Source organism: Hydractinia symbiolongicarpus, chromosome 4 (assembly GCF_029227915.1).
Source record: "Hydractinia symbiolongicarpus strain clone_291-10 chromosome 4, HSymV2.1, whole genome shotgun sequence".
NCBI classification, from domain to species: Eukaryota; Metazoa; Cnidaria; class Hydrozoa; order Anthoathecata; family Hydractiniidae; genus Hydractinia; species Hydractinia symbiolongicarpus.
In genome coordinates this window covers 25,551,808-25,577,024 of record NC_079878.1, presented here as the reverse complement: position 1 = coordinate 25,577,024, position 25,217 = coordinate 25,551,808, and the positions used below count along the sequence as shown (strand labels likewise).

Here is a 25,217-nt window from a genome sequence, read left to right as displayed (position 1 = left end):
AGTCAATTCGTACGAAAAAAATGTCCATATAGCTAATCAGACGCGGATTTGGAGAATATCAACTCTGTGACGCGACATAGTAAAAACTATCCTAAATGTTACGCTGCAAATTATATCCAGAATTCAGGGAACGAAAATCTGCTTCGTATTTTGCTTTGAGTGAGGTACCTATATCAGATACCTCACAACGGTAATTCAGTCAATAAATGTTGACCTGACCTGTTTTATGTCAGGCAGTCTTAACGTGGAACCATACTTTATAACACATAAACCCTGGCATGTTTGTTTCTAGGTATTTATAAAAATCATAAGTGTTTCATAGTCGGAAGGATCTTTCCGTTCTCTCCCTATATTTCTTTTCTTAACGGAATATAGGGAAAGAATACATGGGGCTTGGCAAAAATTTCAAACTACTGTACACGGATTTCAGGGCGGCATTAGGACTGTCCATGTCAAGCTATAATTTCAATGTATTTTTCGTTTGTCTTAAGCATGTTGACGAGTCAAGACATTGGGTGAAACAGTTTCTTACGGTCCGGAAGCGGTTACGAAAATACTTTTATTCCGTCATAACTGGGGTCAAAAAACTGAAAGCCTGTGGCTACGTCTCTAGAGACACTTTCTTTCGCCATAATATTTACAAGGAAGATTAGAAGTAACGCAATCTCGTTTCTGTGGTACCAGGCAACAAATCTCAAAAAATAAAAAAATAAAACAAAAAATTTACCAATAAATTGGCGTATGAGATTTTGATATTTTTTTCTGGAAGGGAGGGGAAGTAGAGGGGGATGCCGTACCCCTTCCTGCCCTCTTTTAAATAAACCTCTGGTCTGAGTTTAAATTGGAGAAAAGAAAGGGTTGGAATGTAACGATTCTAGATTTTTCTGTTAGTTGCTGTTGTTGTTTTTGTTGTTGTTGTTGAGAATGTTGTCTTATTTTCTATATGTGCACTTATATTAAAATATTGTGTGTCGCCATGCCGGTAAAGTCATAAGAAAAAAAGATTACGATTCGTTTTAACTAATCTCAGATGCGGGAAACAATAGCAAACTCGTTTCCAGGGTTATTGTGATAACGAGACAAGAGGCTAGTCGCTATTTCCAGAAACATTCAATAGGTTGTTTTTTGTGAAAAACTTAAATTAACCGACTGGTGGCATTGTTTGAGCGTGTTTTGTGATTGCATGTCTTCCCTTGCAGAAATGGGAGCTTTACATGTACTGGGACCCCCTTCACGGAACTTGTGTTGATAACAGTACCATTAAGAACTGAAGAGGCTATCATTGGTAAAAAATAGTAATAATATTTTCGATATGAATTAAACAAGAACTTGGGCAATTTTTTTACTGGAAATAAATCTATTTGTTTATCTACTGTCACCAGAAAAATAATATCAACTGCACACAGTTAGTCATAATTTCACAACAAAAAAAGTAACGAAGGATACTGAGAAAGGATGGTAAAGAAGGTACAAAATTCTGCATTCCATTGCATTGCATGACACAAAACTCTCTCGGAAGAATTCTTAACGCATAAAGTAATTGCATACGTTTTTTATACCTCATCTATTTCCCGCTTATATTGGCTATCTTTTTGGATTACAATGTTGTGTGTTATAGTGATGTGACCTCAAGTATATTGTTACTGCGTCCGCTATTCTCATGAGGAAGTCTTTTAGCATTTAAAAAAGAACATTAAATGATTTTGTTTTTCTTTTATTTATAAACCTAACCTCCTTTATTAATAGACGTATTCCCTGCGATTTTATTGCCGCGCTACGGACACACGAAATATCAAAAATTTTTTCGCCCTTTAAAAATGACAAAACAAGCAAGAATGAGAATGTATTTGGTATATTCGAACATTCAAAGCCTTCTAACTTAAAAATAAACGGTTGCTTTAAAGCCATTCGTTGCCGCACAAAAGGAAACCGTCTAGAGATGTTCTTACATAAAGCCTAAAATGTTCTTAATGTGGTCGGTAATTTTTATGTTTTTTATATCGCCTTACACAAATGAAACTGGCTTTAACTGCACCTTCATTCGTGCCATTCTATCCCTAAAGGAGATTTAAAGCAATGTCCTACCAATACTTTCGTTATATACAGTTTAACCAATATCAAGAGTGGGAGTAAATAAGTATGTCGTTAACATTACAGTTCATACAAAAGAATTGAAAAGAGACCTACCTTTTTATTAAAAGGTTCACAGCATCCCTGTGGATGCAAATGTTTGCAGCTGTCTGAGCTCTACCGAGACAGACACATATTTATTTACTTGGTGGATATAATGTTTAGCTACTTAATCACCAGTAGGTATATTTCTCCAAAAACAAACATCCGTTTATGATATTGTCTGTTACTCAAAATGATGTAATTGAATAAAATCTCATTAATTGTCAAAAATAACACAGTTTCGAAAAGCGCTGGAAACCTGGGTACCTGATGTATGAAATATGGCGTAAATAATAAAAGTGAATACATGAAAAATACAGTATGGGTGCAAGAAGTCATATGTATTAAAAAAAGGTAACAAGTAGATAACAGCCTGGGAACGAAATAGCAATACAAATTGGCATATCTATAAATAACCAATTTATTAAGATGCGGCTAATGATTACTATATAGTGGCCGCCATTAACAAATAAGTACTGTAAACTTTACTAGCTATCCTATTCCGTTCCCAGTGCCTTCATCTGACTTAGATAGAAAGAAGAGTCAGGAACCAAGTGAATTAAGTTGCTTTTACGTAACAGTTGGTCAAAGAAACGGTTAAATGTGGCAGTATAAGGCGTGATATTACCACTAATCGGAATAATGGAAACTTATTATCGCTTACAATACGTGATAACTGTTGTCGTAAGAAAAACTAAATTGTATGCGCATGACACTAATCGCTTTCACAACAAACGATAACAAAATGAATTGCAGAATGAGAATACTCTGGTTTTATGATGCAATTTTACCAAGCAAGCAAACAAACAAACAAACAAACAAACAAACAAACAAAAAGAAAGAAAGAAAGAAAGAAAAAAAAACAAAAAAAAACGAACAAATAATATTTATATCATAATGCCCGTATACGTCTGTCCGTCCGTCCGTCTGTCTGTCACGCAAAATGGTAGCTTAGCTGCGACGCGCGAACCAATGGATTTTTCCACGGGTCAACGACTAGTTATTGATTTAATGTTCTAACTTGGATACCACAGAAACTACAATCAATTTAATAAACAATACGGCTGAATTCTGAATAAGTCAAAAATTCACATGTTAAATTTAACAGCGGACTTCGGACTTATTGTAATTCTTCTAATCTAGCCCTCCAATTAGCGCAGATACCTTATTCTGAAAATTAAACATTTTTTCCCTCTAATTATTAGTGCGAAGGTGCGGGTAAGTTTTGATAGTTGTCGGTTTCCGTCTTATTTAGTGCGGCAAGGCTCAAAATTGACTTTTTCCAATCAGACATTAATAAAATCTTCTTTCCACTTTTTATCGTTTTTTTTCTTCTATTTTATATAACAGGAAACATTACCAGGTAAATGGAATGTCTTCCGCAACATCTTGAAGATTTTTCTATGCATTCTCTATGGAACTTTTGTAAATAGAGTCATTTCATAGTTTGCTTTTGCCTGTTGTCGCAAGACATCAAAGGATGGTTTTACTATATTAATGTGTCGGATAAAATTTATAATTGAGGTGGTGATGGTCAAATTGTCCTTTAATTATTAATGCGGTGGTGATATGACGGTAATGGATCTCCTCTAAATATTAGTGCGGCTTGTCCAAGATAAGTTTTTAAATTAGAAAAATTACAACATGTTACTTGTTGAAACCCATATTCTTAAAACGTGCAAATTGTTGCTGACGTCAGCATTTTCCCGAAATTTGAGACCTTCGTAAGCCCCGACGTGGATTATTTTGTTGCGTGAGAGTACTAGAGAATACCACTGTCAAATTTAAAACGTTGTCCGCTCGAGGTCTTTGAGATAAACCTCGAAGGTAGTTTCGAGTTTTTATCTCAAAAAGCGCTGGGAACGACGAGAATGCAAAAAGTTCCGAATTTGCAGCCAGCCTGTTACAGAGTATTGACCATTTGACCTTTTTGGCCGTGTTCGAAACTTAAAAAAATATTTTTTTTCTTTTGTCTATTCTTATTTTATATTTGTGATGAGATTTGTAGTTCTGATTTGGTAGGGAATATGCAAAACTGAAATGTCGAGAAAGAAAAGAGACCTGGGTACGAGTTTAAAACTACTTGACCTGCTGCATTTACAAGAAATAGATAAATAAATGATAGAACAAGTTAAATATTATATAACTCCATGTTTATTTTAATGCGTGCCGCTGCTCATTTAATAATCTGAAAAAATATTTCAAAAATTTCTGACGTAACAGATTCATTGAATTTCTATCCAGCATGGGTAATTGCTCTATCAGATGGCGTCAGCACATTAGCTTGCACACAAATTTCTCCATTCAGCTGTTTTATTAGCCTTTCTAAAATTGAGGTCAAAGCTTTCTAAGTTTACTAAATTGCGAAGACTAGTTTTGTAATGTCTGTTATCTGTAGTTTGGTCAAGAAGATTGCAATATGCTCGTGTGGATATAAAATTTCTTCGAAATTATCTTTCTACGAACATTCTGGAAAAACGCGCTTCGCAAAAATTACTTCCTTCTTTTCTTTTTATTTTTATTAGTCAATAAGTTATTATTTTTAATTATCAACCTTGTTTCCAGGCATTCTTCCCTCTAACTGGCCCAGCGCACCCAGGTGCCGGATAACAAAGTCTGCCCTGTGACTACTGACTAACTTTTTTACTCTTTGTGGCAATAAAGAGTTGTTACATTTTCGGGATAAGTGAAATTCGCAAATTTTAGTGATGCTTTATTTCAACCTCATTCACAGGTTAATTTGCCTTTTTTATTAATTGCCGCTCTGTAATAACCGCTCAGGGACAGGAATTGCTTTGTTTTCTGACTTTACGGAGCTTAGTAAGACGAACGTCTATGCAGTACAATAAAGTTCAGGTATTTATCACGCACGCACGTGCGTGTGTGGAGATGTAATGGTTACATCAACCTTGCTGCTTTGTTAAATTTGTCTGTTTAATCATAAAAATACAAATAAATGAAAATTACGGAGAAATTAGTTGCATATGACATCAAATTAAAGTTTTGGTTTTCTCAAGCAATCCAACTTTTAGCCTGAGCAATGTGAGAAAAAAATCATTTATGAAACTTATTTTCCTTTATTGGTCTGGTATAATGGTAGCAGTTTTTTGATAAAATAAGTTGGATTTGTTAATAGAGGAAAAGTATGCCCGATAATGTAACTGTTGAAATTTTGGCTCCATGTACTCAAAAGCATAAATGCATGGTAATTAGGAAAGCCAGTAAAAATTTAATCGCATCATCATCGTCGTTGAATTTTTCTATGGTCATACGGTTAATTTTATAATCATTGACTTTTGCTTTTAAATCTGCAATATTTGGCTTTAAGTTCTTAATTTCCCTACAGTGAGTCTCAACATTTTTAGTAAGACTTTCATGCATTAAACATACACTTGCTAGCCCATTACGTAAGTTGACAGGAATAACCATGATCATGAATAAAAGTGATCTCTTTTGGAGATGGTTCATAAAAAGTATGTGGACAAACGAAAAGTTTGAGTCTACACTGATCCTGTGCTTGGTGAAGTTTCGTCATAATGAAATGTATTTTCAGGAACATCATTTTCATTCTGTTGTCTAAGCTACAACGAAATTGGTGAAAGGGGTGGAGACAATAAGGCACTACTGTCTACAAAAGAGCGATCTTTGGTACATTTCTATTGCTAGCTGCTTCTTTGTAACTTCTATACATATTCAGGGAAGGGTATATTTTTTTGAGTCTTCATACATTAATATTTTTGTTGTCTGCTGGTGCAAAGTGGTTGTCACACAGAAAAGTGTATTTTGTAACTCTTACAAATCGTCAGAACCATCCCGCACCAACGACTTTTGAGCAGGATATTTGTCTGGAAAGTTAAAAAAATGAATGCTACTTTTGGTGCCGTCACTTAGGTGAAAAGTGCGTAAACAACCATATGCAGCACACTCCCTTCGTCGAAAACGTTTTCTCTTTTCTACCAGTGTTTGCACTGCCACTACTTACATTCTTAATATGTTATCCTTTGCCTCTTTTTTGAAAATACGTCCCTTTATTTACACAAAAATGGATATGGAAAAAGAGGTGTATTTCACCCTAAAAAGTCGCTATGAGGTGTCATGTATTTGTTTCTACAAAATAAATCATATAGTTAAAGTCAGCTATGTCTTTTTTGTTTATCACACATACACAACAATGAAGTAGCAATCTTTAGGTGACGGCTGATGAGAATATTTTTCGAGATAATGTGTAATTGTAGAATATAACCTGCATTATTACAAGAATACGTTACTTTCCAGGGGTTGATTCAACATAAAGTCATCCTTGTGCCCAGGGTACTTTGACCCTTTTCCCGTTATGGAGCGGGCAATGATGCCTTTTCGCAGCTATGAAATTTACCAAAAAGGCAAATAAACCTGGGAACGATGTTGACACAAAGTGAGCAAGTAACTATTATATAAACTTATATTTGATTTTTTCGCAGCTTTTGTGATATTTAATGCCAGCAAAATGTTTTATTTGTAAAAAAAAAAAACCCATAAAAACGTGTACCCATTTGTACTTAAAGTTATTTTTGTTATTCATTAATTTTCGCGAAAATTTTTTCGCAAGGGCAAAAAATGCATTTGGCGAAGTTAAATTATCAATCGTGTTGAGATATTTAACTCTTTTTTCGATAATGAAATATTTTAAAATTTATTAAGGAAAGGTAGCCTTCAATTCACTATCATATTAGTTCCTTAAAGACGAGGTATTTAAAACAATACAAAAGCTCGTAGGCATCAACCTCGTCCGCAGCGCTCTTCTACAGCCCCGTTTCGTCAAAATATTATAGGCAAGAAGAGCCCTGGGGACAAGTTTACGTGGGGGGATAAAACACGCAAATTCACAGACTACATCTAAAATATATTTGTGAAGAACCTATATCGTTTGTAGTTCACATCGTTCTCTGTAAATTCAAATTTTTTGTCACAAAATCCAACACATACATCTCTATCACTTGATAGATTTGTTTGGGATTGTGTACAACAGAAAAAACAAATTTCTTATCTTTAGAAAAATTTTCATAAAAACATAAACATCTAACAATGAATTATCGACTACATCGTATGAGGTATAGGAACAGTCGTGTTTATACTACATGGTATTTTGTCTGGGATATACATCTTGGTCAGTATGTATTCCAGTCCTTTGACAGACTAAAAAGAAGAAGTACACAATGTTTACATACTATTCTAAACAAAAAAAATGTTAGGAAGAAATTGTCTAGTTTAGTATTCGCGTAATATTTCGCGCTTAAAATCCAATGATTTCTCTGAACTGACGCAAAAATTTACCATGCAAAACTATAAACAGCTTTTCGAAGAATTCATTGTCATTATTATTATTACCATTCCAAAAATTATTATAGAATATAGAGACTTCAACAAAAGAAACACTGTTATCAATCTGGGTCCAGTGTTCTTAATATATAGGGTATACAAGACACGTCGTTGTGGTTAAGACACTTAAACATATTAAAATTTTCAAATCATGACTAAAAAATTTATTCTTACCTTTTTAATATTTTTCTTATATCTTTCTACACCAAGAGATTCTATAGCTCTTGCGAAGCCATACAACGAGGAACTAATCCACGCTTGTCGTGTAAGAAGTGTCCTTTACAAAAATTATAAAGAATGACATGAAAAAAACAGCGACACACAAAAATGCAACATGAACCCCTCCCTCCAAATGCTCCTAAATCGTGAACTATAATTTTTCTATAATTAACTATAAACTGTTATCCTACAAAAATTTTTATCCTCCAAAAAAGTTTTCAACCGGTAATAGACTTAAGCTAAATTGAACTTGATACATTTTTGACAACCACTTATGACCGCACTTAATTTCCTCAAATTGTTTTGTCGATAATCTGTAAAGCTGATCTCTACTGAAGAAATTGAAAACTTTAGAACGTTTTTAAAATTATCCTGAAAACCCGATTTCCCGACTTTTCCAGCTATTCAGGTAAATTTTAGCCTTCTTTATGCGAATAATGTAAACACGGGAAAATATGTTAAATAACTTTTATGTTATCAAAAACTTCAAATAAAATGTTAAAATCCCTTCTATAACTAAAGTAATTGAGTATAACGCAGATAGTTGTTATTTCACAAATTTGAAGTTCCGATGATGTAACAGGAAAAGGGCTGACACAAGCAAAATTTATTGCTGCCATTTTGTTCCTTTAATGACAAACTATGTCTGATGTCATCGGGAAAAGCACATCGGAAGTTGTGCAGGGGCGGATGGGGCAGTCCTAAGATTTATAGATCTTGAAAAAGCACAGTATATTTTGGATTAATTCATAATATTTTTGCGAACAGCTAATGCTCGCGCAAAACGGTGCGTTGGTATAAAAAAACGAAAATTTATAAACTCTTAATTTTAAAAGATATGTTATACACTGAGGCGCTTTTCTCGTATATTTTTTATAAAGAGCCAAAATATGCGCTACGCATGATGCGCGAAAACAGGAAGAGCGAAATTTAAATTTTTGCGAAAATTTTATGAATTAAGATATTTACGTGGTGCAAAAACAATCTTAACTACAGCGATACTACAGTAAAGACATGCCATAACAGTGACAAATGTCTTACAACAGACATTTTCATTTTTTTGTCTCCACGCACACAAAAACACCTTACCAGCTTTTGCTATCGGGCGATACTTTATATTCACAACGTTCATCTACTTCCATAATATGTTTATAACATAGGTTTCTGGTGTAGGTTACAATCGTCTTCTCTTTCGCATTAATGTGAGATTCTTCTATGACACATCCCGGACTGGTCGGAACAAACTGAAGTCAAAATAATTACAAGAGAACTTAGAATGCAGTCATCGAGTTATAAACATGTACAGTTTCATGACACACAAAAAGACGGGCATAAATTGAGGGATGCATTTAAGTGTTCAGAATATCAAACTAGATAGATAAAAACATATTGACATCACCGCATACTGTGATAAACCCTTAAAGCAGCATCTTGTGTATATAAAATACACGACGCCATGCATTAATTAGCATAATTATTAAAACTTCTAAGTAAACAAACTGGAGAACTGATTGATATTTTTGTTGAAAAATTAAAAAGATTTATAAAAACCATATTTTCATAAACTTTTCAAAACATATCATATGAATTCATCTCGTTTTTTTGATTAAGCTTTAACATAGACACTGTTTTTAAATAAAAATATGATCATCGTCAAAATCTATTTTCCTGCACTGAATGTGTAAGATAGAACATCAACCTCAGAAACAGAGAAACATAGCACATTATACCCCTATACTACTGCGGATAAGCCAACCTGCATATAAGCTCATGGCATACCCATCCAATTTTTTAAACCTGTCAATAGGTTCTCCATCTTCTTTTCAAAAAATTTTTCTTGGTGAAAAAAAGGGGAAAACAATAAAAGGCTTCTTTTCACTGAAAGTTCTACATTTTTTTTCCTTTGATCTGTATTTTTGGAACTTAGTTTTTGTAAACTTGTAGTGGCATATACATGGTATTCACACAGTAACTTAATAACATCATCACTGGGAGGTCAAGTACTTTCAGGTGCATGACACTTCTCCCGAGTTATCACAACCTTAATAATAGTATTTGGCATTTCTTACCATTGAAATTTAATTAGGACTGGCATCAGCATCGACTTTTTATGCTTTTGTCATATAAGCCGACTTTTGTATAGGCCCACATTCATATAAACACGGTTTTCAATACTTTGTTGTGATAGGCCTAAAGCTTTTACCTACAGAAAATTCAGTATGTATACACCATGAGTTACCTGACTTTACATAATTCAACAGTTGTCCAAACACACTCTACATTCTTTAACCTGCTACATCATTTGTAACAGAAACAGACGAGACCACCGACTGGTGCCCTTACGGTAGAGCGTTCGGGTAGAGTGGGGAAGGTCTTGGGTTCAAACCCTGACCAAGTCATGCCAGACACTATGAAAGTCTGAATCGGTCCTTTCTGCTTAACGTTCAGCATGAGAAAAAAGGGTTGATATCTTAGGCGGCTGTTTAGTTATTGTGGTTGCACGCCTTCTGTAGCTCAAATGGGAGGTTTACATGCACTGGGATTCCCTTCGCACGACTATCCTGGATAAATAATAGTAATAATCATAATAATATTAGAAAGACAAACATAAAAATAATATGCTGTGGGACAATAAAAAAGAAATGTTATGATCGTACCCTTGAAGCAAATTTTGGTGCCTTGTTTGTTTTAGTCAGAATTCGAACAGTTCGTAGGATTGGACCATCCACTTTACGACTGATAACATCTTCACTAAGAACGTGCTTACTCCATGGGTTTGGGTAGCGTTTGAAGACAGCATTGCTGACTTGATCCCATCTAAATCTAAAACAAATTAAAGGTAAATTGTGTTTAGATGCTAATATGTATAGCAGGACGGTGGCAACCTATTCATACAAGTTCTGACAGGAAGAAAACGCTAAATTAGGTCCTTAAAAGTCTTTACTTTCATTTTTCCTGTCATCATTATATTGCATTAAACAATAACTGATTATACTTTTTTAAAAGTTTAAGTTCATATATGTCAGTCTGAAGTGTGGAAATTAATAATTAAAAACAACATGTTTTTTCAAAGAGTTTTCTGCTACATTGACTATGTATTTTTTATACAGAAAAATCTTATACAAAATACTCCCTACAATATTTGTACAAGGTGCTGATTTCTATTGAGAGATGCAAGGTTTTTCTTTTTATGTATAAAAAGACCCTCTTTAATGTCCAAAATTTAATAATTGGTTCAATTGGAAAGGCAACAAAATTGTCAAAGGTGGTAGTGTGAATAGGATGAAAAAAGTGATTGCCAATTGCACTATTACGATAAGTTAGCAACCCTCTTACTAGTGCAAAACTTGAAGGTGTTCTGAAGGCCTTACTTTCTGATTACACATATTCTTACAAATATACATACATTCAGACATTTTAAGCCATGTATACATCAGGAAATACAAACATTTAAATTTCACCAAGAGTTTTTCGCAACCTGACTTTAATAACAACAGCTTATTCAAAAATGTACAAAAGGAATTTAACATAACAGCCGACAACTCAATAAATATATATTTATACCCAGTTAGAAGAAAATCTGTGCTGAGCTATATGACTTTTTAATTCTATGTTAAACTCTGTATTTTTTAACTTTAACGATTTCAATTTCTTTTTTTCTTTCAAATATTTTTTCACAACATTAAATTGCCCATCTGAAAAAAAGTTTTAAATAATTTGGAATAATTTAGCTTGTTTCTGTAATAATTATGTACACATGTTATCGTTAGAATTCAAGTTTAGAGTGAGATTCGCACAGCTATTTCCTTGTTCACTTTTTAAATGACTGTGTTTGTTTGCTGACTAAGAAAAGGTCCTTTTCATCTTACTTCTAATTTACCCTTTTTTAAAAAAAAAAGCAAATGGTAGAGAATATTAAACTTACATATTTTTTTTTTAAAAAAAGTTGTTTTAAAGTGGGACATAGTCAGGAAATTACAAAAAACCTAAAAAACACTACATTGATTTGTGCCGTTCCTTAGTAGTTATAAATTTGGACAGGAGACGGCGATTCAATATGGGTGAATAAATGTTATCATAGCCCCAAGTTAACCCAGTCATGCAAGACAAATGGGGGAGATTACATACTGTGGACTGTTAGGTGTTGCAGGACTTATGTCACAGTGCAGACCCTAATTGGATCTGCATAGCTCAAGAGCCACAAATTTAAAATTTGGGAGATTTTGGTATCACTTTTGGGTGGGATTTTAAAAGAAACATTAAAAAAGATTTTAAAAACGAGTTATGTAAATATAATTTATCAGCCATGTTGGAAGAGAAACATCTTATATGCTTAATTTTTTGTCACATAAAATATAATAATAAAAAGTTACTATTTGAAAAAAAAAGTGGACATCAGTTTAAACAAATTAAATTTTTGGTTATTTAGATTATTTTAAAAGGGTCTGGAGTTTTTTGGTTATTTGGGAGTTTTTGGTTATTTGGGAGATTTTAGGTGTGGTTAGCCTGCTTAAAATGGACTCCCAATCTAAGTCATTGCTTAGCTGTTAGGAAAACAAAAGGGGCTGAAGATCTACAGTCTACAGAGATAGATACAAACTTATCTACCTGTGGTGTATTCTAGTAGGCACAGTTCAAATTTCAATTTTGAAAAATATAGCATTTACTCTTACACAAGCCAGAAACTTGGTCAAAAATGCCATGTTAAGTTTGTTAACTTTCAGTCAGTCGTTCATAAAAAGGACTAAAACTCTTTAATGTCCATGTTAAACATTAGAAACATCAGTAACTGTGCCAAAACGTGATTCAAAAGAAAATTAGACCAAATTATACGTAATATAGCTGATAAACCAATGATCCAAAGTTACCTTATAGTTATAGGAGAGCAGACTTGAATAGCATCATTGAAATAGGTAAACATTGAGTGGAAAACCACAGAAGTTATCTCAAGTAACTCATGTAAATTGATAAAAAATTTTAAAGTTGTAGTTTGTTAATTCAAGCTTGTGCTTAAACAGGATATATTCTGTTTTACTCGCATTCAAAAAGATTCTGTTAGCATTAAGCCATCATAAAAAAATTTCAAATCCATGTTGACTCTTTTGAAAAGTGGTTTTAAAGACTAATCAAAACATATATTATTAGGTTAGTATCATAAACAACTGATAAACCATGGAAAATTTCAAGCCACAATTCAAATCATTTGTATAAATGAAACATAAGAAGGTCGATATAAATATACTTATATAAATAAGAAACAGAAGGGCCAAGTTTCGCTATTCTGATGAAACTAGTAATACTAGCCAGGGTCAAAACGCTGGTTTAAGCCACAAGTAAACATACTAACATATAACAAAATAAAATAAATCAACTCCCCCCCCCCCTTTTTAAGGATTTTACACCAAGATCAAGCTGCCACTACCATTTTGCGTGACAGACAGAGTATAGGGGAATTATATTATGAATGGTAGATCCTAGACTGAAGGCTAAGGTTGTGGCTATCCAGTGTTGCTGGTGAACAGTAAATATTAGCAAGAAAAGTGAAGTCACGTGATTTAGATGTTTACATAACACAGACGGTAATTCCGTTGTTCACATTTTAAGCAGTAAGTTCTTTAAACTATGGCATCTGAATGGCAAGAATGAAGATGGGGGCGCTAGGTGAAGTGGTATTCTTAGGACTTTAAATTAATTCAAATAAATCAGAAAGCATTAATCTACACTTGATAATAGTTCAAAACCTTAAACAATGTTTCTGTGAGAAGAAATTTACAGGAAAAGACCTCTTTTACCAAATCCTAGCATTTTTTCCTGCCACACAAATGCCAGAGCTAAAAAGCTTACCACCAGGGGCTAATACGGGTCAATTGACATTTTTATACCAATTTCAGGAGCATCAAATTTGGGAGACCCAAAATAGAGAGAAGAAAACTGCGTTACTTCTTGTAATGATGGATTTACTCCGGTTCCACAAAATACACAGGAGTATCACTAGTAAACATTAAAACGAGGTTTAAATATTCCAAACTATGAGTTTTTCCATACTTAAAACCAAAATTACGTCGTATCCACTATTGTTCTGGTCCAAAGTCTCTTAGTAAGAATCATGGTAATTAATTTTATCAAAACTGCAGATATGGTCATTCCAAACCTGGTCGTAAAAGACGAATGTCTTTATTAAATGGTTGGTTTGTTTGTTGATGATATTGCTGATCCTTTAATGTATATTCTTGTCACATCTCAAGAATATTTGCCACTTGAATAAACTTTCTTTATTATGAAATTCTTTTTTTGTTCCCATTTCCTTCTCAAAAAATGGTTCAAAAATACATGCCTAAAGCAATTTCAAGATTATCTCACAACAGGTGTTAAATCTGATGGTACTGAAATTTTTATACAAACCCCTTCTTCTATGGTATCACAGTCACAAACGTAGTCACAGTGTAATTTAAAAACCATCAAAACGCGATTGTATGAGGGTAAAACATCGCCATACATCGTTTGAAAATCATAAAAACGGGATCGTAGGAAGCTAAAACATTGCTGTAGATTGTTTAAAAACCTTAACAAATAAGATGATAAGGAGCTAAAACAATGCCATAGATCGTTTAAAAATTATCAAAACGTGATCGTACAAAGCTAAAACATCGCCGTAGATCGTTAAAAATTTATAAAAACAGGATCGTAGGAAGCTAAAACATCGCTGTAGATCATTTAAAAATTATAAAAACGGGATTGTAGGAAGCTAAAATATCGCTGTAGATCGTTGGAAAATTATAAAAACGGATAGATAGATAGATAGATGTGCATATTTTACATGGCTAGCCTCACAAATATCGAGGGATATACCCTGTCTATTATTTCCAGGAGGGGCCATGGCGTAGATGGAGAGTCCTAGAGTATTTAACGCTCATTTTGAGCTACGCAGACCCAATTAGAGCCCACGCTCTACTAGACAACTCCCGGCAACATCCAACGGCCCACAGTGTGCCATCTTCCCAATTTCCCTCACATGGCTTGGGTTAACACGGGGCTATGGTAACATTCACTCGCCCATGTTGAATCGCCGTCAAGAGGAATCGAACCCCGGTCTCCCACACAGAGTACGAGAGCTATAACCACTAATCTACGGCGCGACGGGATCGTAGGAAGCTAACACATCGCAGTAGATTGTTTAAAAAATTATCAAAACGTTATCGTAAGAGGCTAAAACATTGCCGTAGATCGTTTAAAAATGATCCAAATGGGATCAAATATAGCCATAGTTGGTTTCTAAACTATGTAGTTTTATCACCTCATTCAATGGAACTGAGACAGGAATGTCTAAAAATAGTTTCAAGCAATTAATTTATCACGTTTTTTATTGTTTTTTATTTGTTTTGGAAGAACAATTCGCTTCAGAATTCGTTTCAAAAGTTTTTGCTGTATTCGTTTTAAAATAGTTTCAGAATCGTTTCCTGTTCGTATCCCATTTGCTTCCACTTCGTATCATTTTTAAGCTTAGAGTTTAAAATAAAATTCAACCGTTTCACAATTGTTTCACCTTCATTTCATGAAACGATCTGTAAACAATTCTAAAAAATGATGATACGATCTCGAAACGATCATAATCGTTCCAATTCGAATAAAATGTGAATTGATTTTGGAGACGGTCCCTTAGCTAGACAGTATGGGATCTTTCCCCAATCTGGTGACTGTCCCCCAATCGAGGTAAATCACCCGATCGAGTGAGTACGCAACCACCCAATTGGGAGAAACTTACCTGAATCGGGTGAGTATTTTTCTTGCTTAAAATTGCTTTTTAAAAGGGCAAGCCGCCGGCCAAAAGTGCAATATAATTTTTGTTTACATTAAGTCATAAACTTATTTTACACCGTTGCACCGATTAAAAAAAAATTCACTGTGCCGTTCCAATGCTATTAATGATTTCTTGAGTTGGATAGACTACATGGTGCATATTTTCAGTCCAGGTTGCACATGTTGTGCATCAGAAGCTAATTTTAATTGTCTTATAGACATGTGCTTGGAATTAGTTTAGTAAGAAGCCAGTATAACAAGCTATATAGAGAAAAATGTGCATATTTTTATTATATCTGACACAAAGTATAAGTAGAGAAATATTGATATCTTCAGCATAGCTAGTTAGCTGTCTCAAGAGCTTAAGCTGACTAGGTGCAGGCAAGAACTAAGTCTCTCCCAAGCACCCTTGGTTTGTTTATGCATTTAGCTAGCTAAAAGTTACTGCCAGTTATGACTAATTCAATCGGGTGGTCCTGAAAAATTGCCGCCAGTGCCGACTCACTCAATCGAGTGGTTTACTCAATCGGGGGACACTCACCCCCGATCGAGAAAGATCCTGTGTACTGCTAGAGCTAGCTAAAAAAGAGCTGTATTTATTTAGCAATGATAATAATATATAGGAAATGGAATATTAAATAAAATTGTGTTAAAAAATTAACAAAACATAGGTTATCATATACTAGTACTCAGCTTAACAAAGTCCAAAGTCCAATTTACTCGCATTTTCTCTCTGGTACTTCCGTTAACCGCTAGCTTTGTTTACTTCTAATGGTAAATACAAGTGAAAGGAGTATGACTCTAAACACAAAAAAGAGAAATAAGCTTACTTTACACTGGTTGAATTTGTGTAAAACTTCATGAGGTCACTAACTAATAATAGCTGTGCCTATCTGCACTTCCCTCCCCACCTGGACAAGATTGTAGTGAGGACATCGAGGCTTGTTTATAACTTACTCGATTTTTTTCCGAAACGGCAAACCCGAAAACTTGGATCATGTGGGCAACAACTCCATGCGCGGACGCACGACCTCGACACACGACGTGTACAACATAAAGTGATGCCGTTTCTTCTTACTTGCACCGACACAAAAAGTCCGACACCTGCCGATGAATTACACCAACCAAAAGGACCCGAAACATGATAAACCCTCATTATCCGAAATCCTGACAAGAAGACAAGCACATTTCCCAGCGCTCCAAGTCTTTAACCACAACATAATGTGCCATAAAAATATTTTCTCATATATTCTTACGTAAAAATCTTTCCGTCCTAGTGGAAAATTTTATTTGTGGCAGGTGAAGAAACCTAATATTACCCCACTTAATTACTTAGACGCATAGTTTATGCGTTCCACCCTCGTCCAACTTGTTGTATGTAACCTCATATTACCCCACTTATATTGGACACAATAAAGTAAAAAAAAAGTCTGAATAAATTCATTGTGACAAGAACTTGTTTGGGTTTAAACAATCACAACATGATATTTTCAAAAATATACTAATATTTCGATTTGTAACGAAATCATCATCAGAGTGCTGTTCAAATTATTTAAGGGACAAAGGCATAATCTTCTTAGAGGTCATGAGTACAAGTTAGGACGTAATTCTTTAAAGCTTCTTTGGTTAATGATATTTACTAATTATTGCTTTTATCAAAAACACGTACATCGTCCTTTACCATATTAATGTGCGAAGAGCGCAAATTATATGACATATCGGTTGGATTCACGTCAACATTAAACAGATCATCATCGAAATTACAAATCCCGATAATGTGATCATCACCCGTACAGTTGTCAACAATATGTTTCCGTACAGCTTTATTATTATCTTACCAAGTATTCTCAAATATACATTTGTGAAAGTTCGTTCCATTTTATTAATATATTTACACCAAGGATAAAGGGATGCAAACTTTCGTATTTGTGAAAAACTTAACTTTTGTTGTATCATAGTTTGAGATAAATAAATGTTTTTTACAATTACAATTATTACACGTGTTCCAACCTCGTTCCCCAGGGCATTTTGCCTTGTTGATGAAGTAGCGGCGAAAAGTTGTCCACTCCGTAATAACGGCTCAGGGGCCACAAGACCCTGGGGATGAGGTTGCACGTGTTCTTGTCAATGAGAAAAAGCAAAAGTCTATTAAATCCTTTCGTAAAAAGGTGGATGATATGAAATTATCTCTCGGTGGGATGGAATGACCTACCTGAAAGGATTAGTGTATTAACAATATCAATCAAACCTAGTGTTTATAATTATAGATTTAAAGTTAAAGTCGAAAATAAAAAAAGGAAGATGGTATTGCCAAACATGAAAACATTTTAACTTCTGAAAAATATAATGTTACGAACTGTATAAAAATAGAATAGGTTTTTTAGGCTTATAATATTAGATGGACATCTTTTTATCCATTCATCCATTCATCTAGTTATTGTTGTGTTTTTTTGTTTTTGTTTTGTATTGTAGTCTATTTAGGTGATCAAGTCATGCACTTTTAATTATGTTACCGTAATATGGAAATTTCATGTTTTTGGTGGTCATTACTAGCCGTATTTTTATTATCTAATGCACGTTTTCTGTTTATCAAAGATTCTTTGTGTTAAAAACGTTTTGTATAGGATTATTTACCGTAGAGACTTTCAACAGATCTATAGGAGATATTTTTGTAACTAATTAAAACACATCTAAGAAGTTCATTCAAAATTTTAATTTATGTCTTGTTCCTTCAGAACATATAACGCCTTATTTGATTAAACATGGCCTTGCTACACCAGCTAAACAGAATGACGTTCTTGCATATGCTGAGAATATCTTGAGTCAAATCAGTCGACACTCGATATCTCAAACTCTCAGGATACCGACGAAAAAGTTCGACATTTGAAAGTTTGAGATAAAGGATGGTTGAGATATCGAGCGTCGAAGGCCTTTAAAGTTCGGGATAGCGAAATACCCGTACTTGTTTACGAAAGTTTACGTTCTTTCTTAGATTGTTTAGCTGAAGACGAGGAACAGTTTTTCCTTGTATTTTAACCACGTGGAAGCGTTTTTTGGGCACTTTATACTTTTCTGTAACAGATGTCTAAACTCTGTCTGTATTTCTCAAAAAATCTTTTTACCGCGAGCATCTGCTTAGCAGCCATCTTTGAAACGAGTAGGATTTTAAAAATCCCAAATTGTAAACATTCAAAAGTTTCTTTTATGTATCAATTGAACTTTTTATAAAACCAAATAATTTTGTTTGAAAAATAAAGAAAAAGTTCGAGATAATGTGATAAATGAGCTGAAAGGATTGGAAAAATATTTCTACAAAGCGAAAGTTCGAGATAACGGAGTTCGAGATATAGAACGTAATTTTTGTCTACAAGAGATTGGAATGATTGAAGGGACCGGAGACCGGGAAATAGTTCAACACAACGAAAGTTCAAGATAATGGGTATTCGAGATATCGAGCGTCGATTGTGTATATTCCAAAGCTCGCATAAAACCTCTTTGCGTGCTTTTTCGCTTTCAATTGTTGGATGTCCGAATTTCTTCAAAGATGAACAAACCAAATAACAGAAAAAGAAATGAGAAAATACTTTGAAACCTGATAGGGATAATGGTGTTGTTTTAATTGGTACTATGGATTATATCCACCCATTAAAGCTCGTTGTTCAGTGATGAACCTAAGTTTATGAAACTTGATGAAGATCCTACTTAAAAGCGACTTAATTCTCTACAAGCACATCTTAAAAAATTGTTCAAGTCTGGTGAGCTCATTGATAAATGCTATAAAGAAATGAGACCGAAGAACGCAAGATCAGGTAGTTCGCATGACTTACCAAAATCTAAAGTTTTCGAAACCATACCAAAATTTAGATCTATCATTGACACTACCGACTCGGCTCATTATTCCGTTGTTAAATATTAATCAGACTTACTGAACCATTAATGAATAACAATTATACAATAAAAAAATCCTTTTTTTTCCAAAAAGCCTTTTTTCGAATGTTTTATGTGCCATTTGATGTTGATTTCTTATTCACGAATGTAGTGTTAAAAGAACGAATTGGCCAACCATATGTAATTTTTTTAACCTCTTTTACTCTTAACAGAAAAACTACATGCTTTTTTAATATGCAACACTTAGAAACAATACGAAGCTGAAATTTCATGAAAAAAACAACCAGCCAGCATTAGACGAACAAGTTAAAATTAAAATTTATACAACAGTAAGGACAAATCAAACATGAAGTTCTGTAATATCTTTACATGTAAGGTTCAGATGGAGTTCAAACGCATTCCCTGATCTTCTTCTTTCCTTTACGCTTTCAGCAGACTCTTAACAGGAGAGAGAGGTTCTACATAAATGCGATGAGCAAAAGTGCTGTGAACAAGGTTGAAAATAATTGGTTACTAGCTTAGCAACAAACAGGATTTAAAGTTTAAAAAAATTAAGCAATAATGACGCCCGATCATAAATTAGCGTAGCTTATAAAAAAATGACAACATGTAAGCAACAGCCAGAAGAACGTAAATCAAAATAAAAATGATAAACAACGGGTTGTAAAACACAGCTATAATATTAGATAAAAAACAATTTATTTTCACGAAGCTTTTCGTAATCTAAGTTACATTATCAAGTCACTTGATAATGTAACTTAGGTTACGAAAAGCTTTGTGAAAATAAATTGTTTTTTACCAAGTGTTTTATTGATTAATAAGTAGATATACAATAGGTAAACATAGGTTATTGAGATTTATTAACCCGAGGTGATTTATATTCAACGACGCGCAGCGGAGTTGAATATAATATCACCAAGGGTTAATAAATCCAATAACCTATGTTTACCTATTGTATATATGTTTTATTATATACCCAAAAGAGATTGTTATAATTAATATTACTTATTTTGTTTTGTGTTTGTTTTGTTTTCGTTTCATTTTATAGTGTAGATCGAAACATTTTTTTGTGAAATCGACATGTTTTCGAAATGTTGTTGAAATCGACACGGTACAAAGAGACAAAAAGTTCATTTCTTTTTTTGAATGTTGAAACACAACACAAATTTTTAATTCAATAACCTAAAGCTTGCTTCAGTGCTCTTTTTTGTATTAACACTATCTTTATCGATTATTAATTTTTCAATTCTTGCATCATCTATGTCCCCGAAGCGATTCATTTTTGTTTCGATTTCTTTGTTTTGATGTTTTTGTAAAAAGAATTTTCTCGACAAAAAAGTTCCCGCCATTTCACGTGTTTGGAAATCGACCAATCAGAAAACGGACCACTAAGAAACAACCAATCACAGTTAATTACGATAAAAATTAATGAGGCGGAAAGGATAAAATCAAAACATGCGTTTACAAATGTTTTGTCAAAACTATTGTTACGTCACAAGCATTGAATAATACGGGTGGAATACGATTATTTATTCAATGGCTGTTTTTGCTTACGGGTATATAATAATGATACTTATTTATGGCTGAAGACTTACACAATAATTTTAGAGATATTTCAAGAGATGTTCTAAAAGTGTTATAATCGTTAGAAAACAATAGGTGGTGGTAACAAAGTTAATTAAAAGACCGTGTAATTACTTATTAATGATTTTACACAAAAGCCACTGTAATTGGCTTGCTTAATAATATCTCTATAATTGCTTCTAATCGTAAGAATATAAAACAATGTGCTAAAATCTCATGTAAATAATAAACATGAAAGGTACATAGAACATATTCTAAAAGCAACAAATGAAATGACTACAACGAGCGAAGAACTAACCTTGGGAGAAGTTATTGATTATTTTGGATATGGAAGCTTTTCGTTTAAACTTACCTGCATATTGGGACTGCTCTGGTTTCTTGATGGAATAGATCTGACTTTAATAACATTAATCGCTCCTGAGTTAAAATGCAAGTGGAATTTGACCTCCTTTCAGACTGCTCTAACGTCAACTGGTGTATTTATTGGCTTAGCTGTTGGTTCAATATTTTGGGGTAAATTTGCAGATAAATTCGGTCGAAGGATTTTCTCACTTCTTGGGGTAGCTTTTATGTTGTATTTTGGCTTGCTTACGACAGTGGCCACGAATGTTGGATGGTTTCTGTTAATGCGTTTCTTTGTTGGTCTTGGACTATGTAGCATTATACTTTCACCCACCTATGTTAGTGAGTTGATAAGCTCGAAATATCAAGGAAGAGTTACGTTTGCTTTAGCATCATTCTTTACATTGGGTAATTTCTATGCTGCGTCCCTCGCATATTTAGTTATGAACAGATTCGGATGGAGGGTGTTTGTTTTCCTTGCTACAACACCAATCGGGTTAACATTCGGTTTGCTACTTTGGTTGCCCGAATCAGTGCGTTACTTGGAAACCATTGGGTCTATTGATGCAATTATGAAAATCTTGAATTCGATATCCGTGGAACACAAAATGCCTATACCAAAAAATATAAAATTTTCAAAACGCATTGCAGAAAGGGGGAATGTGTCTAAACTCTTCACTAAGAAGTTCAGAATAAAGACTCTACTTTTAATGGTGCTTTGGGTTTGTGTTATGGTAACGTATTTTGTTGTTTTGTTCTTGAACACACAGTTAGAACAAATGTCAGGACATGCCACTGTAGCAAATGAAAGCACATGTCATACACTAACAAATAGTGATTATCTACAAAACATGTTTGTTGTACTCGGTGAAATCCCTGGCTTGATGGTATACGTATTTATCGTGGATAAGTTTTCTCGCCAAAAAGTTTTTTTATCAGCTTTTACAGTGATCATTACATCCTTGTTAACATTATGGATGTATGGTACTTTATTTTACGTGAGAACGTTCGTTATGTTTATCCTGAGAGGAACAACAACATCTGCTCTTCAATTAGTTTGGCTATACACTGCCGAGAACTGTCCAACTAGCTTAAGGGCTACGTTGTTGGGACTATGCTGTGGAACAGCACGCTGGTCATTGATATTTATTCCATTTTTTGTGCAATATTTGATACGGGTTTCGTTTACAGCGACTATATTTATTTTTGTGGGAATTTGCATATTAGGTGGTGTTGTAGTTGTTATCAGAGAAAGATGCAAGTAAAAAAATAAATTGTGTTATAAGAATGCTTATTTGTGAATGTGAATGCGTATTTATCATCACTTTAGGACGAATAAATACAGAAAGTACCTTAGTGCGGATTTCCATGGCGCAGGCTCAGGCGAAATCAAATTTTGCGTCAGCCTGTATGGTTAAATTATTTCAATTGATTTCTGTAGTGGTTTTTTTTGTACTGCGCATGTGCTACAGAATTTGCTTCGGGGTTTTTTCTAAATGACTGAATAAAATGTAGTATTTCTTTTAACCTTGTATCCATATTTTTTATAAATTTGTACTAAGGACCAACTGAGGTTCGGTGTAACGATCAGTATTAGGATAATTTTTAAAATGAGAATAAAATTAACTAGGAGAAAGTAAGTGTGTTTGTTTTTTTGGGAGGGCTTAAAATTATCGTTTTGGAGAGGACAAACCACCGATTTGCTGGAGGAGGGTGAAAATCAGCATATCTAGATGACTGAAAATTGCAATGAAATTTAATAGAATTGCTCTACTTGTTTTGCTTTACATATATAAGTATAACGCTGGTAAGGCTATTCAAGCTGAGCATATTCCCTCAGTCTTGGTGTATCCTCTTGTATGTTTTTTCTTGTGTTATAGGTATTTTAATTAGACACAGCCTTTTTTAATTTCTTATACATAATGAGACTTAATGAATACCACTATACTTTCTGATCTTGCCTTGTGTAATTATACATTTAGTTTTGTCACTCTTGCTTTAAAGGTGAAATGTACGGAAGCCGATTAGGACCACGCTTTTAATCGATCATTTTGTAGAAAAAAAAAACACAAAATTAACGCTATCTATATATATAATCTAAAGAAGATAATATGACCTTGAGAAGATATTTCTATCTTGAGAAGATAATATTATCTCGAGAAGATTACGTTTATTTGACGTTCTTTTCAGAAAAAATAATCGGTTACAAAAGCGTGGCCCTAATGGGATTCTGTAAAAGCGGGGCCATTTTCTTTTATAAGGTAAGTTTTTAATTTGTTTCTGCAATAGGCATGACTTGAGTATACTCTAAGCCTAATTGAATTTTTCGTAAAAAAAACATTATTAAAAAAAAATAGAAAAAAATATTAGCCACTAAAAAGTCACACAATATAAGCAATAAGCTTTTTCTTATAAGAACCTATATAATCTGACTTGAGGATAGCTGCTCTTATTTGTCAAGCCTTTTTAGCCTGATTTGTTCCTTTTTTTATCTTCAATAAATTATCAACTTCAGAATTAAGCCTCGTAGCAAATTTTAGACTCTTTTTGTTTTTTAGTTATGAAAACAAACAAACAAAAATCAGCAAGTGACTCCAAACGAGTATTTCATTTTTGAAAAGTCTCAACTTCTACTAAAACGTAATATGTAAATTTCGTCTTGCTATCACGAGCGTTACAGTACCATCCTCGTCCCCAGAGCATCTTGTATCTTTTCTGACCCCGGGACGGCGATAGAAACATGTTCGTATCGCCGTCCCGGGGTCAGAAAAGATACAAGATACCCTGGGGACGAAGTTGGCACAGTGCGTTTCAATCTTTATAAACACTAAAATGCATAATAAATACAGTTCAAAAATCGTCAAGTAAGCGCAAGCGGCGTTGGCATCGGCAGCAAACCCTGGGGACGAGGATGCAACAACAGACCTGTCACTGGTTTTATCATAAAACGAAGGATAAGCATACAACTTTAAATTTCAATGTCCCGCAAATGATAAACCGAGAGAAAAAATGACCTCGCCTTGGATTATAGATAAGCCACACATCACAATAAATTTGACATCTAGTTCAGAAAGCCATATTTTTCTACGAATGTCGGCTTTTACATTAAAATACAACCCGGTTTCCATGTGCGTATTAGAATGAATTTGAGCTTTATCCTTAAAACATATTAACGCAACTATGTAACTGTGTTATACCTTTCTATTTTATGTCATGACTTTTGTAATAATGATAGAAAAATAAATATCAAAAACTTGATTGAAAGATGTCAATCACTTATTTGAGAAAAAAAGTCATCGTGTATCATCATTCACAAGGTTTTATTTTTTGGTTCCGGAGACTGTGAGTTTTAAGCCGGATTATGCTGATAACTATGCAAAATATGCGATACACACAAACAATTTACAGAAGTATTCTATGCATTGTCCGGTGAGTATATTCTATGTAGACTTCACTAATTGTATTCGCTGCACATTCGGATGCGAGGCACAGTCAGGATGCGAGGCACGGTTTTGGCAAAATGTCGTTGTATGCGATGAACATGTGATGCACGGTCCAGTGGTGCTATGCACAGTCCGGTGAAATACCAAATCTCTACAAAAAATACATCTGTTCTTGTCTGATATTGTTAGGAAGATGCAAAACAAAGGTCACTTGAAAATTAGTTAATAGAAAAATATATAATAAAAAAACATAAGCTATGCTTGCAATCATGGTTCACAAAGTTACAGCGAGTGAGTTGCAGCGAGTAAGTTTTTTAAAAAAGAGGAAGAAAATAGCAAATGTGTAGTTCTTTGTATAGTTTCAATCTAACAAAGCAACTACTAGCTAATCCATAAAGGTGAAATAACAAAAAT

At 33.9% G+C, this 25,217-nt stretch overlaps 2 protein-coding genes across 2 annotated transcripts; one reads left to right on the top strand and one right to left on the bottom strand.

The window, feature by feature from the left end:
- Window positions 1-7,190: 7,190 nt before the first annotated feature.
- On the bottom strand, window positions 7,191-16,533 carry LOC130642036 (PRELI domain-containing protein 1, mitochondrial-like). The gene is made up of 5 exons (XM_057449103.1): window positions 16,377-16,533; window positions 10,407-10,572; window positions 8,839-8,993; window positions 7,705-7,807; window positions 7,191-7,347 (listed from the first exon to the last, which is right to left on the bottom strand). The coding sequence occupies exons 1-5, from the start codon at window positions 16,406-16,408 to the stop codon at window positions 7,249-7,251; spliced, it is 555 nt and encodes a 184-aa protein (XP_057305086.1). The 5' UTR covers window positions 16,409-16,533; the 3' UTR covers window positions 7,191-7,248.
- Window positions 16,534-20,592: 4,059 nt separating this feature from the next.
- LOC130642035 (synaptic vesicle 2-related protein-like) lies at window positions 20,593-22,648 on the top strand. Its single transcript, XM_057449101.1, has one exon. The coding sequence runs from the start codon at window positions 21,291-21,293 to the stop codon at window positions 22,623-22,625; it is 1,335 nt and encodes a 444-aa protein (XP_057305084.1). The 5' UTR covers window positions 20,593-21,290; the 3' UTR covers window positions 22,626-22,648.
- The last annotated feature ends 2,569 nt before the right edge of the window (window positions 22,649-25,217 follow it).

What these genes read in the sequence shown, in the direction of transcription:
- LOC130642036 (XM_057449103.1), bottom strand. Translation starts at nt 16,408, where the DNA reads ATGAAGTTTTACACAAATTCAACCAGTGTAAA. An exon ending in ACAAATTCAACCAGTGTAAA is followed by an intron (nt 10,573 to 16,376) that starts GTAAGCTTATTT and finishes AATTTGTTTTAG; the next exon opens with ATTTAGATGGGATCAAGTCA. An exon ending in CACCAAAATTTGCTTCAAGG is followed by an intron (nt 8,994 to 10,406) that starts GTACGATCATAA and finishes TTTTGACTTCAG; the next exon opens with TTTGTTCCGACCAGTCCGGG.
- LOC130642035 (XM_057449101.1), top strand. Translation starts at nt 21,291, where the DNA reads ATGACTACAACGAGCGAAGAACTAACCTTGGGAGAAGTTATTGATTAT.